Below are 14,977 nucleotides of genomic sequence, written 5' to 3'. Positions count from 1 at the left end.
GCTAAAGACACCAACACTTGTTGAAAAGGCAGCCCAGAAAAAAAACCCAGAATTGCCCCAATGAGAGGTCACTGTTTCATGGAGAGACCTTGGCCTTTCTGGCTGCTTTTCTTATACTTTACACCAACCCTAGAGGCATTCCAGAAAAAGTCTTTGAGCTTTTATGTTTGTAACTTTGCTCTTCACTCTCCTGTGCCAGAAATACTCTTTGTGTATGACCCTATAGGGCAGTTGATGGTTTTCTCCCTGAGCATGGCTCAGTCACTTCCTTCCAATAAACAGCCAAGCTCCTGCTGCAAGGTAGAGCAGGAGAATTTAAACCTGGGGCTGTGCTCACATGCTCAGCCGTGCACAGACAACAAACCAAAAACTAAGTGAACTTGTCTGTTCTACCTAAAGCCTGAACTCTGCCTGGAGGGAGGTCTCCTGAAGCAACCACCAGAATGCACAGTGAAGGTGTGCTTGCCCTTGAAATATATATAAGATACATCAAGTCAGTTCTGCCTGGCACTGGAAAGCCTCTTGACACACTGGTGAGCACTGAGCAACCTACTGGGATTTACAGGATCTAGAAAAACTGTTTGTCTGTCATTGACACTTTTATATTTTCCCACCTTTTCTTTCTTTTTTTTTTTTTTTTCATATTATCCAAACAAATGCAATGCATGTATTGAAAGAGCTGTGGCTAAAAAACCACAGATACACCTTGAAAATACACATTCCCACAGCTTGTGAGGAACCTGTTTGTGACTTTTACCAAGGAAACATGTGCCACAGTATCTCACACAGGCCATGCAGCTCCAGCTGCCCCACGGGAGGAGCCCTGCTGCTGCCTGCTCCATCCTCACTCTGGAGGAGTGACTCAAAACACTGGGTTAGTATCAGGCAAAGTCCTCAGAAATATCACCTCTTCTGTCTCTGTGCTCTGAAGACCCCATGCTCAAAACCTCATGCATGCAAAAAGCACTCCCCAGCTTTAGGAGGGGCTCCTGCTAGTGGGCTGATGAGTGAAGAACACAATGAAGTCACTACCAGGTACGTCTCTTCTAGCTGTGCTTGCAGCTGGCCCTTACAGGTGCTGGCAGTCCTGCCATGCTTTCCTTTCATGCAAGTGGGCATTTCTCCCTCTGTTTGTCCCCAAGAGAAAAGGCAAGGTCGCTGGCTTCCTCTCACCTATGTGCTGTCCATACATGTGATAGTAGAAGCTAAAGCAGTAGGCTGTGTTTGTAGCTCCGTAAGGGTTTTTCGGAGCGACGCTGAAGACAGGACTAACAAGTCGGGCCTTCTCTCCTTCCAGCCTGGGGCGTGAGGTCTCGATGTACATGTAGAACCCTAGGGGAAGGCCAGATGGAGATCATTAGGCTGCAGTCTTCAAAATCCAACACACATACAGGCAGGAGCACACCAGGGCTACAAAGCATCTTGATCAATTTTTCACATTCCCCTGACACCACCATGGTTTCTGGCACATATTTCTCCTCTATTGAGCTCACGTGTTTTCCACAACTGCTTCAAAGACATGTTTTCTACCAAGAGTAAAATCAGGGCTATCAGGTCAGTACTGGTAAACAACTTGAAATCGATGTAACATTGTATGTGCAGAAGAAAAGAAAGAAGTCTTTATGAGGGCGTTTAGACTTCAGTCTCAAGGTTGCAACATGTTCCTGTAAACAGTGAGCGGGGAGGACTCTTAAAATAAAGGGAATAGATCTTGATGGAAAACTCTGAAGGAACATTTTCAACTGCCCATGTCAATCACAAGTTTGAAAGCTCACTTTCAAAAGAAGACAACAGTCATTAATTCTGATCCTGGACTGTGCCAACCACAGAGAAACTATTTACTTCATCCAACCAAGCAAATACAACGTGGTGGAATTTTTCCCCCCTGCTTTGGCAGTGCAAGCAGGGGGCACACAATCAACTAGAGTGAGTTACTGCAGTACTTGGTAAATTCAGCATAGTATGTCTGACTTTTCAAATGCAAACACACACACTGCAGTCAAGATGGCACACTTCTGTCAACTGGGGTAGCAGATTGAAAATCACACGTTTTAGCAACACCCAAAGTGAAAATGGGGCAGAAACCCCCCCCCCCAACAAAAACATCTCATTGTAACAGTCTGAGAGAGCTCAGGTTAGAATTGAAATGCCATAAACCAGAAGAATATTTCAAGATGTGCCAGAACATTTCCCCACTAGACTGTCAGGTGAAAGCAATGGCTTTGCAAATGGCACAATGGAAACAGGACAAGATTGGTAACGGCCCTGCTAGTGGGTTGTGCTTGGGGACCAGCCTCAGCACTGGCTTCTTCTTTTAGCAGTCCTTGAGATATGCTTGTTCTTGGTACAATAAGGAAAAATGACGTGGCTGGCTGAACTGGCTGTCCTGGAGAGGTTCCTCACCCTGACAGAGCAGAAGAGCTCCCCAGGGCAGGGGACCAGGAGCACCACAGGAACTTACCTTCCTTGGAGCCCGTCCGATCTGCGTTGGGCCCCGTGTTGGGGGTGTATTTTGTGTCTCTGGTGGCAGTGCTTTGTTTTGTCCAGTCAAAATTGTCTGTGTCATCTTGAGTGAAAAGGCAAATGTTACCATCCTCAAACCCACAGTGGAACTCTCCTGCCAAGGCAGCAAATCAGCAGAGATTTAGTGTTTGAAGCTATTCCTCTTATGCCTGTTTGTCAAAGTACTTCTCAATTATAACAAACACGCTGTGGGGTGATGCTTATTAATAGCTCTGGAAAACAGACATCCTTGAAATAATATTCAAATTCTACTGTACAGCTCCTCCTCACATATCCAGATACATACAAATGCCCTTAGAGATTTTTTTTCTTCTTACCCAGCCAGCATTCTTAAAAAGCTGACAAGAACAGGCAGCATGCCTGTAAAACATGAACTATGGGGAAAAAAGAGTGAGAAGTGAGCTATTTTGGTTTAGGGATAAGAACATCAGGGAAAAGAGAACAGCAGCTTTTCACAATGGAAACATTATCTCCAAGTGACATCTCCTAAATTATTCTTGGTTTTCAATAGGGATGGGAAAGCAAGTAATGGCTGAAATGAGAGCAAAGGAGCTTTAGACATGAAGAAAATCTCTCAGAATCAGGACAGTGAATCACATGAGTAGATTGCTCAGGGAGAGCACTGAGTGCCAATCACTGGATTATAATAACCAATTAGACAAATACCTGGGAGGAAGGTTTAGGTCTATCTGAACCTATCTGGACAGGATAAGTGACTATATCATGAAGGCTCTCCTACACATCCACTAAGATTTCTGCTATGTACTGGAGGTCAAGTGGTTAAAACTTAGGATCAAAAAATAAAAATGCCAAGAGCCCCTGAGAGGATTGCTGGGATCTGCTGGGGTCCTCTCCTTTGCAATACAGAGGTCTGTGAGACACACCAGTCCAGTGACCCTGCCTGCTGGGTTATGATGGGATGAGATAAAAGCCCTACTGCCAGACATTTAGGAGCCAAAATAAATCAGAACTTCAAGGTTCAGCTTTCATCTCAGAACAGAACAAGGCCCCATGTAGTCAAATGTGCAAAAGCTTAATTTTATGCACAAGAACAGTTCCTGCTGAGTTTACTCTTCCAGGAAAGTCAATTGATTTATCTGAGAAAACAAGCAGATTTTCTCTAGGGAACAGGCAGCTGCCTGCACACTGTGTCAGCTCTGGCCCTCTTTCCAGGGGTGCAATTTGTATTCATTGTTATGAGGAACTCTGACACCAGGCGTCATGGGATTATTCACTGGTGTTGAATTGAGAAGGTATATAAATGTTTGCACGTTTGGGGTTTCAGTGAACTGTAAATCCACTTAAGCTACTGGAGCTTCAGAGTAAAGCAACGAAGACAGAGGGGCCTGGAGCTTAGCTTGGGTATGTACTACTCAGCAAGGATGCTGGCCTGAAGCTTTGTTAAAATCAGGTAATACTACAGACTGAAAAAGCAGGCTTAAAAAATTCATTCCAAACCACCAGGTGCATTAGGAGTGATTTCCAAGTCTTCCTCACTCTGCTTCTGCCTGTCCAACAAGCAGCACATCCTGTGCCCTCTCCACAAGTCAGCAGAAAGCACTGTGTAGTAACACCAGGTCAGCACCAAAACACAGTCCAGGGCAACTTCCTTGGCAGTGAGCACCTGAAGCAGACTGACTTGATTTCTCAGTAAATCCATCAACTTTATTAGATCATCCGGAAGGATTAATTTCCTAAAGGACAATTTCTTAACTGGCAAAATGGCTGATAACCACCAGTGTGATGGGGAGCCCACTTCAGAACCTCGCACCCTGGTTTGGTTCTGGAATGCAAGGTCTTCTGAATCCTGAATTTTGACTGAAGAAAACATGGCAATATAGAAAAATCACTGCATGGAGAAGCACCATCACGGGCACTGCAGAGAAGAAATACAAGTAGATGCCTGATTGTGGATCTTCCTGAGAGATGAGCAGCTCAAAGAAGGAGGCCACAGGGAACACACATGGGCTGGTGACATCCAAAGACCTTGGCAAGAGGAGCATGTGAATAGATGCAGACCAACATCTCAATCCTTATCCCAAAGACCAGGAGGAGAATGCAAAGACCCTGACAAAGCTGAAAACACAAGGACCCAAATGAAGCACTCTGAACAACGTGCCACCTGTGCCTCTCATCTCCAAGAACCCCTTCTACATGACTCGAGCTCCGAATTTCCTTGGTTTACCCTCTGTTCTGTACACTTGGCTTCCACTTCCATTTATGCAAACCCTTCTTCTAGCAAAAATGGTGCCACTTCTACATAGTGTGGTGACATTAAAGGGCAAAACAGTAACTAAAGGGGAAAAGTCCTGATTGCCAGATCAGCAAAGTGAATGAACACCAAACATTTTCAGCCATTCAGCAGTTTCTAACACTGCTCCTCCAGTACCTTAAAAGCTGCATTTGCATGTTGCATCATGCCCTCAGAGCTTCATCAAGAAATTCCACATCAGCATAACAGTTTAAAAAAAATAAATTAAAATATTCAGGGCAGATGAAAAAAAGTTAAGTAAAATTTGCCATTTATTTCAGAGGAAAACACTGGTTTTATGTGGGACTCCATCATCTGGAAAACAGTGGGAAAGATTAGTGCTAAATATTCTGGGCACTCAACACTTTTGGAAGAAAAAGGCAGAAGAATAAAAATGGGAAGTAGTTCCCAAGGATTACATCAGTACTTTTCTCAGGAAAGAAGTAGGAGCATTTAAATAGATCTGGATGGTCCTGAGCTGTTCATTAATGGGGCAGACTGAGTGCAGGAGGAACACCCAGCACTTTCCCAAGCACCCATGGGTGCTCTAGCTCATGACAGCTCTCACACCACTATAGTGTTAATTAACATGAAAGAGAGTGGTCAGTTTTTGTTAAAGCACATGCCAGCTCTGGCAGTGGGTTCAGGTTATTAATAATTTCATTGCCAATTAGGGCAAAATCTGAAACAGTTCTCAAGGTGAAACACTCTTCATTCTAGTATGATTTTTTTAACACCTATTTCCACAAAATTCAAGTTGAATTGGACTCTAATATCTTATCTATTCCATTATTCAGGTGTAACATCTCATAGCACTAATTGATATGAAATCCTTATGGTTTAAATTAAATCACTTATATGTTGCAAAATAAAATGTAGATCTGAGGCTACGTCTCAGTATTTAAGTAATTTGATGCTACTTGCTTAAGTATTGCAGACATTTCATAAAAAAAGGAAGGATATATGCAATGTGATTATTCCAGAATGGAAGCAGGAAGAATGTGATTTCAGTTTCCAATACAGATATCTTGTCCCAGTTGAGCACAGCTCTTCCTTTTCATTCACAACACTGCCAATAAAATCAGAACTCAGCCCAACAGGTTTAGAAAAACCTCAGAAGTTTTGTGGAGAGCACAGATAATGATGAGATTGGATTTGTTATGGGAGACAGAATCTCTCTTTCAGGTCTAAACCCATTTGCAGACCAAGATTTCTTCCCTGTCAAAGGATTCCAATCAAAATTGCTTTTTGGGAAAAAAAAGCAAACCCAAAATGTTACCATCTCTTTGGTCATCAGAGTTACCCTGGGTACCCTGCCATGGGCAAACTGTCCCATCACCCCCAGTGCAGAGAGAGGCAGATCTAGAAAGCAGGTGAAGGAAACATGGGCAGGATGGCTGGGTTGTTCTCCCTCCCCTGAGCTGACACTCCCCATCACAAGGGTCATTCAATGTCACCCACTCTCTACCACCTGCCTGCTGGAGATAGATATTTTGAAAATGAGACATCTTCAGATCTTAAAAACATAGAGGACTACAGTATGAAGCACTTGGGATTGCAATGTGGGGCTTTTTAACATCATAGATTAGATATTTAATATATTAATTAGCAAGGGTCTCATCTGCTGCTCATTTCAGTCAATGGGAGTGGTTCCTTCAGCTCCTGTGAGCTTTGATCTAACCCCAGGTTCATTATTAATGCATTGCACAAGATCTTCTGCTAATAAGTTTAACATTTACAGATGGGCTTTGCTGGTGTGTGAGAGATGGAGACAGAAGCTGCTGCCCAGCCGGGTGCTGCTCTGCTGGGTGGGAACCCCCACCCCTTCCCAGCCCCTGCACTGGGATGCTTTTCACATGTGATTAAAAGCAAGGGTAATAGCAGAGTATCTTCTTGTGACAGCAAAACATGCATTTGCTGTAGCACGGAGGAAAATAATGAAGGAGCAAGATGTGGGGACTGTGAGAAACAGGGTGGTTTTTCTGGGGCAGGGAAAGCTCCAGCCCAGTCTCCACTCTGCAATGATTGTGGGGTTTTGGTGCCCAAACTGTGAGGGAAGTCCTTTCCCCTCTGCACCATGCTTGAGCACCAGCACATTAGCAAACCCATAGGCAGAGTTCCCATTTTCAACCCTACCTGTAAAGCTGCTCTGTGAATTTGTCTAAAACCTTTCACCCCCCAGTTACACTTTAGGTCTCCACATGTCTCTGTGTGCATGAGGTCCATGATTCCTGCCTGCACTGCAGGAACAAACAGCCTTCTTTTTGTTTTAAAGCTGCAGATGAGGTCCTGAATATGCTTGTAAGCAGCAAAATAACTCAAAGACTGCAAATGCAGTTCTTATAGGGGGGAAATGGTTTTACTGTAGCTGCTGAGGTGCAGACTTCCTACACACCATTTGAGTTTTCAGGTACTCCCATGACTAAACCATGGCCTCACCCTTACATTCTGAGCTGCAATGCCCACAGATAGAGGTTAGTTTTAGAACATTTGTATTTTCCTTGAGATCAACTGTTAGGGGAAGTGAAAAAGGAGCTGGAGCCATAAGCCTGCCTTCCTTCCTTCCTTCCTTCCTTCCTTCCTTCCTTCCTTCCTTCCTTCCTTCCTTCCTTCCTTCCTTCCTTCCTTCCTTCCTTCCTTCCTTCCTTCCTTCCTTCCTTCCTTCCTCCCTTCCTCCCTTCCTCCCTTCCTCCCTTCCTCCCTTCCTCCCTTCCTCCCTCCCTCTCACGTTAGCACCTTGGCAGAACAAGAGCAATGACACCTTCAGCCCAGCTTGCACACAAAACTAAGGCTGTCCCTGCAATCCTTGGGCTGTCAGTGGAAGTGAAATATTTATCATTGACTTTTTAACTGTGAGGGAGAACAGATGCAAGGACAGTTCTTCATACACATAAAAGCTACAAAGTTAAAGCAATACTTACGTAGATGTGGATTTACTGGAGCTGGAAGACAGAGCAAAAATAAAATTAGCATAAAGAAGAAATTCTATTCATCAATATTAGAATTATCCTAAATTTCCCACTGTTCCCTCCCCCTCTAGATCGGGATCATGGCTCCTAAACTGAAACAGCCAGAAAAACAAGTAACTTCCTTTTTGAGCAAACTCTGTGGCCCCCTGGCAACCCAAAGGCAATGGTTTCAGTGAGGAACCAGCACCTGTCCCATCCAGGATGTCTGTGCTCCATCACCAGTACCTGCAGCCTGGACAACAAGATGCTGTAATTAAGAATCAAACCTAGATTGTTGGTGCAGATATTGAAAGGGTGGGGGCAGCTGCACAGCAGAGCTCCAGGGCAGTGCCTTTGTACAGGAATCCAGCAAGAACTGCAGAAGGGAAGAATTCATCCAAAGCAGTTGTGCTTCAGACCTTGCTCATCACTTACAGCTTAATTTTAGCACTGTTCAAGAATACTTAAAGTAGTGAATCACCCTTCTACTCAATGAATAGTGCTGTTCTTCAATTTAAGATGTCCATGTATACATGAGGCTTAAGAAACACACAGCAGTTGCATTCTTCTTAGAAATGGCAGTTTTCCTTTTAAATAGGAGAAAACATCAACACAGCAAGATTGTGAGAAGAGATTTAATCTCGTTGGACCAAGAGACACAACTATGAAAAGACATGAGTCATGAAAAGACACCAGTCCTCTGCTAAGGAGGATATACTTCAAAGAAATGTAAGACAATGACCAAGGAAGGTGAAGTCTGCTGTCCTAAAAAGCTGCCAGCACACCCCTGCTGGAGAGGCCACATTCATTGAGTGGACAGGGATGCCCCAGCATGGCTGGTTCTCGATGCAGCTCTCCTGGGGCTGTGCTGCCCAAGACAGAGAAGCAGCAGTGCAGCAATTCCCTTCGTCCTGCATCCCACCTCTGCCTGCTCCCCACCCCATGGCATGAACAGCCCATGCCAACCCCTCACCTTGCCAGGCATCAAAAAGGATTTAGCCAACATAGCAGGGAAGCCTTGAGACAACTTTGCTGAAAAATGTTCTTTCTGTTTGTTCTTCTCTGGGTCTGTGCAATGCCCTGCATGACATGGCAGGACTGTTGGATACTGGGAATCTTTGGGGAAACTGATAACTGGGCACTCTTATTTCACAGACCCTTGGCACAATTACAAAAACCTCTACACCTGGAATTCTTTATTATTGAAGTTAATCTACTTAACACCTTAATAGGCTAAACCAGGATAAAACCCAAACCTCAACAGTGCCTATAGGTACCTTACTGATGGGACCAGGTATCCAAGGTTAGGTCCAGGGTAACTTGTGCACTGCTAGAAACTGGAAATTGGGCTTGAATGAGAAATGAGTCTGGAGTTCTGTGCTCCCTGTTTGCAGATGGGTACATTTGAGGATGGATGACTTAGGAAGAAGTTCTGCTGTAAGCCCTTATGCATGAGAGAGACAGAAGGATGCTGAGCTCACAGTTGGAATTGGAGGTTATTAACAGAAAATTTGACATAAACTTTTATCTCCACGAAACAGGTAGATCTGGTAATGCCAGACACCAGAAGGAGTGGTGCTCCATGTTTTCTGCTGCCCTTCTCAGGCCATGGTTACAGATATGGGGTTGTGACCCCAACCATGAGTTTTCCCAGTTCTAGACTGAATCCAAAGTTTTCAAATAAGCTCTAAATTAGCAACTCTGCCATTTTATTTTTACTCTCTGAAAGGAATGAACTGTGATTTGCCCCAGTGCAACCTTCTGAAGAAACTTAGTCATCACTATATATTAGATAAATTCATAGCTTTTACAAAAAAAATTACCTTTCCTTCTCCAAGAAACATTCATTTTGTGAAATCCTCGAGTGATTGAACTTGGAATTACCTGCAATTGCTGGGAATTAAATTTGATTTGTACATAAACACAGGGGCATTCATGGAAACTCCCATCAGCACGTAACCTTGAGCCACGCAACTCAGATTGTTCACGGCAGAGCAAAACAGGCTTCTCTTTTGAAGCCTTTTTTTGCCTGATTGGCAAAAGCTGAAAAACAGATTAAAGGAGGTAGGTAGGCTGGACTTATCTAGTATTAGAAACTAGGAAAAAAAGGCACCACAACCAAACAAAAAACCCCAGAAAGCTCAGTCTTTTAAGACCCCAGCAGGCTGCCGTAAGACCCTGCGGGGCTGTAGGGGCTGCCTGCCCGGCTCACAGGTAGCTGGTTAAATTAGCCATAAAAGGGAATTAATGGAGGACTGAGGGAGGAAATCTCCGAGGCTGACTTTGAAACATCTGGAAAATCTGTGCATCTCAGAAAGAGATCACTGCTATGCTCAGCTGACCCTAGCTACTGCTGAGAGGAAGGTTTTGCTGGTGGAGAATCTCGGGAGGAGAACAAAGTGTCGCAAATCGTTTGAGCTTGTTTGGAGCCAAGATGGATGGTCCCTTAGTCTTCCTGCCTTTCCTCCAGTAAGCAGAGAATAAAACCTGCTGGAATTTCAGTTTGTTGATTTTATTTTTCGGTGGTCTGTGTTTGTGCAGGTCACAGCAGAAGAGCATGGGCTGAATGGTTTTCTTCCATGCTTGCCTTTCTGTGGGGTGTATCTGCATTTATACAAAGACAGCTGAACTTCCCACAGATCTGCCCCAACACAGACACTTGCTCAGCTTACCAATGAGGTGGCCTTCAGAGACTGCAACCTCCTGTCCCTCTAAAAAAGAGCTGCAAACTGAGCTTTCTTAACCATGAAAAGCATAAACCAGAAGGATGCTAGAGGTGCAGCTGCTGTGTTTGGAAACTGGTTACTTGTGGTAATGACAACTGGCACCTAAAACCTTTAATCAAGAGTCCATATCTCTAAGCACCTGGTTAGCACAGGGCAAGGAATCTTCACTGCAAATATTGCTGAGCTACAAAGACAAGACTTTCTTTCTCCCATAATAGCAATTAATCTAACTTCCTATTTATAACACTGGATAATACTGGATATGTATATCTGTGCAAATGTACAAATCCTACCAGTTATGCCCTATATGGTGCCCGTTTTCTTTTTCTCGAGCTAGAAAGATAGTAGCAGTAGTAGTAATAAATTAGAACCAAAATGATATGCTCTTCTTCCATACAGAATCTGGGGAGTGTCTGAACATCATATGAAAACACACAAGCTAGGCTACAAAGCAACTGGCCACCACGGTCTGTCTGCCACTGACTCTGTGTACCAAGAGCTGTAACATTGGGGTTTGGGTTTTTGTTGGTTTGTTGTTTGTTTGTTGTTTTTTTTTTTCCCCCCCAGAAAAGAGCTAAACTTGCTTTTTTTAGTCACTGGTTAACTTAAAAAATATTTCAGCTTAAGTGCATATCTGAAACAGCAGGGGCTGAAGTTTTCCTTGGAGTGGTTGGAGGACTTGACAGCCAGTTTGTACCAAACAGGCTGACACAGATTTACACAAAGTGATGGAGATAATATTGCAAGGGTTACTATGAGACCTACCTGCTGTTACTGGGGGACATACCTGGTTTGTATTAGCCTACAAAACATTCATTAGTGCTACTTAAATTGCCCTGTGTGTATTTACTCAGCAGACTGTGATCACTAGCAGAGTAATGTGTGTATCTACCAAAGAATTTGTCAAGTGATGTTTAGCTGTAATTATCAATGTCACTCCTGCTGGGATGATTTGTTCTTTTCTCCCAGAGGAGAAAATAATTCATGGCAGGTGAGGGGTTTCCCTATGAAATGCTTGCACCATGGGTAAGTTTTTGATTTATGGGACTGGATACTGTGGAATTTGTATTTTGTATTTATAGCTCCCATTTGGGATGGCAGAGTACACGGTAAAGAGCTCATTACTGAGGTGTTCCTGCTCTAATAGTCTCCTCATGTTCCTAGAATCACAGATTTTGGACTTTCAGATGGCTACCAGCAGGCTAACCTATTGGAAGGTGTTCTTTTTATATACTAGCAGGTTACTGTCCAGTCATGGGTCTTAATTTAAAGGTGATGTGCTCTGCATCACATACAGGGAGTGTAACCCAAGCAAAATCACTTCACAGGCAGGATTAATGTGGCTTAATTTCAGCCATCTAAAAGTTAGACACTTCATTTAAGAGTGTCATTGGAGTGTCTCTAAAGTCACTGCAGAGATAGGGGCATGTCCAGAGGGTGATTCATCCCCTGGAAGAAATCTGGAGAAACCTTCTCCCCCTTAGTTAGCCAGCAAACACAACCAATACACCAGAAATTTCTTGTTGATCTTTACACACTTCCTAACTACTCTAGAGAAATGGGTTCTGTGCAGTACCTACCCCAGATGCTGCTGGAAAAGACAAGCTTAAGATGTCTAAGTAAAATCGAGGTAGTTCATGGCCTGTCTGTCCTCTAGCTGCACAAAAATAAAGCTCAGCTGTAAAAGTTGATGTGTTTCTTAAAGGCAAAAGACCTTGCTACCATTTTTAGCAACTCTGCAAGGTGTCTGATCTGCTTTTCACACTGGCTGTATTTCTTTAAAATGGAGTGAAACCTTTCTAGCCTGCTCTAAGTGTAAAAAGTAAAGGGAAAAATGTTTGCAGTGGGAACCCTCACCAATATAAATATATTGTGCCTTCTAAACCTAAGAAAGAGCTTTTTTTACTCTAAGGGTGTTTGAACCAAGCAGGTTGCTCCATCACTGGAGATACTCATGACCTGAATGGACATGGTCCTGGGTCCTGGTCCTCTGAAAAGAGTATTCCTAGAGTTGTGGGAGGATAAGGGCTGACACTGCTAGAGGCCAGTGAGCTTCTGGGCTACAGATCAAATCTGAACACACAGAAACACAGGCACACACACACAAAAGCTCCACTGAAAATATGAAAATTTAAGTCTTTTCCTCTTTTCCTGTCCGAGGTTTCACAGTTTTAAAAAATGTAATGGGAGAGAAATGTAAAGAAACCCCAACCCTTAATTCTCCTTTTAAGAAACTTTTGCATGTTGTCTTTTATTTGCTGGGTAATGTTGATGATTATTTCCTCCACAGATGCAGACCTGCTGCTCTGCATCCCACCAGCCCAGGAACTGCTTTTGTAAGTCTCCAGCATTTCGGATTGTAAGTATCAGATTTGCACTATAACAACCTATGTGATACCATCATTTTATAGCTGAAGCTAAAACATCCTTAAAATTACCCTGGTAAAAGTTTGCTGACACTACAGTCACTGGATGAATGCTGAGATAAAGATGCACATTTTAAGCACACGAAGGCTCAGCGGTTCTGGGATCCCTCTTCAAAGCAAGTCACTTTAGGGTTTTTTTCCTGATTAGCATCTGGCTCATGATTTCTGAAGCTGTGAATTTGTCAGCACCAGAGCCATAGCACTGAGCAGTGCTCCAAAGGCAGCTCTGCATCTGGGGCAGGAGGCAACAGTTTCCTCTCTCCTGGGCAGCTGGATGGTGCATTGGCACCTCATCAGCACGGAATGGGATGCTATTCCCATCTGCACTGATGGCAGATTCCAGCAGGATAATGTGCAGCAGACAAAATAAGCCTTTTATGCTGCATGGGGATGTTCTTCCTGCCAGCCAGGGGCTAGAAATGTAAATCACATTAAAACCTCAAACTCAGCACAGTTGTGAGCCATAGCTGAGACCTCAATCAACTTCCCAAGACTTGCCAGGGTGCAACCACCACCAAAATAGAGCAGTAGTGATTGAGTGACCTAAATGCTGTTTTTTTCTCTTTACAGGAACACTGACCAATATTTAAGACACTGGAGAAATTTCATAGAACCGTAGAATGTTTTGGGTTGGAAGGGACCTGTAAGTTCACCTTGTCCCCTTCCACGGGCAGGGACACCTCCCACCAGCCCAGGTTGCTCCAAGCCCCATCCAACCTGCCCTTCAACACTTCCACCAACTCTCTTTAATTGATATTTTGTTCTCATGAGCTTTGGGAAGCTAGACTTAGCAAACACTTTCCTGAATCAGGTGAAACTTACGATTCATCCATCACCATCACATCTGGCACTTAGAGAAACCTGCATCTGGCTTCCTTAGAATGAGTGTTCAAGATTGCTTAAGGTAACTTTTTTCCTTGATATTAATACAGGGATAAAAATTATTTATGATGACAATGAGTAGGGCTGTGCCAATAACTGATCAGAGAGAACTGCACAAGTGATGCAGAAGCCATTAAATTTTTTTGGGGTTTGATCACTATTTTAAATTATTTTATAATGATTTCTGTATGTAAATCTTGATCTGTAGGTTGTTTTTGCTTCTCTTGCATGTCTTTCTCTGCTTTGGGCTCTTGTAGCTATTTCTATAGCCCTAACTACTGTTGATCCAGCCCCTGCAGCAACTGGGACCTATGTGGCTAGTTGTGACTTCAGTTGGGCCACGTGGCTTTTGTCCTGTGAAATGAGCAGGTTCCTCACGATAGAATCACAGAATGGTTTGGGTGGGAAAGGACTTTTCAAGGCCATCTAGTCCAACCCCCCTGCAGTGAGCAGGGACGTCTTCAACCAGACCAGGTTCCTCAGAGCCCTGTCCAACCTGGTCTTGAATGTTTCATAGGGATGGGGCATCTCCTACCTCTCTGGGCAACCTGGGCCAGGGTTTCACTAGCCTCAGCATTAAAGAATTTCTTCCTTATCTAGTCTAAATCTCCCCTCTTTCAGTTTAAAATCATCACCCCTTGTCCTATCGCTTCAGGCCCTGCTGAGAACTCTGTATCCAGATGATAAACCCCTACTTTGATGATTCCATGTTTAGAAATCTCTTTCCCAGCTCCAATTTCCCTTTTTCCATTATAAAACCTTTCTGGCCAGCACAGCAGGTTCCCAAGGCAAACACACAGCAGGATCTCTGGTAGAGCTGCCTGCTCTCTGAGGTGCCTCTTGCCCATTCATGGCCATTTCTTCAGAGGAAAAACAAAAACCAGGTGATTCAGTTACTCATTAAATATTTTGAGGTATTTTGAGGGAATTTTCAGAGCTCCAGGAATTAATGTCTGCTAAAGCTGGGAGACTGAATGGAAGGATGTAAAAATACTGTCTTTTTCTGGTGAGATTAAAGTGGACAAATCTTTGTCTCGGCATGACCTTTTGAGGAAAATATATAAATGCCCTTTTCCACTTGCATAGGACTAGAAATGGTCACTTAAAAAAAAAAAAAATCACATTCAAACAAAAATTTCTTTAAAAGTGCTCATTCTGGGGGGGAAAGAAAGTATTTTGATGACATCAAAACACTGTTTTGGCACAAATATTACTTGTTTT

The 14,977-nt window shown here is 43.5% G+C and overlaps 1 protein-coding gene across 3 annotated transcripts in view; it reads right to left on the bottom strand.

The window, feature by feature from the left end:
- Positions 1 to 14,977, bottom strand: part of MDGA2 (MAM domain containing glycosylphosphatidylinositol anchor 2) — a 340,493-nt gene that overhangs the window by 13,850 nt on the left and 311,666 nt on the right. For 2 of the 3 annotated variants that reach the window (XM_051621626.1, XM_051621627.1), the window contains exons 11-13: positions 7,696 to 7,716; positions 2,462 to 2,617; positions 1,174 to 1,332 (exon numbers count right to left, since the gene is read on the bottom strand). In XM_051621626.1, the coding sequence (XP_051477586.1) occupies positions 1,174 to 1,332; positions 2,462 to 2,617; positions 7,696 to 7,716 (336 nt within the window). The remainder of the gene's footprint in view (positions 1 to 1,173; positions 1,333 to 2,461; positions 2,618 to 7,695; positions 7,717 to 14,977) is intronic. The other variant, XM_051621624.1, reaches the window with a different exon arrangement.

This window comes from Apus apus, chromosome 5, assembly GCF_020740795.1.
Source record: "Apus apus isolate bApuApu2 chromosome 5, bApuApu2.pri.cur, whole genome shotgun sequence".
Lineage (NCBI taxonomy): Eukaryota > Metazoa > Chordata > Aves > Apodiformes > Apodidae > Apus > Apus apus.
The sequence above is the reverse complement of the archived record's forward strand: the minus strand, read 5'-3'. Positions and strand labels throughout refer to the sequence as shown.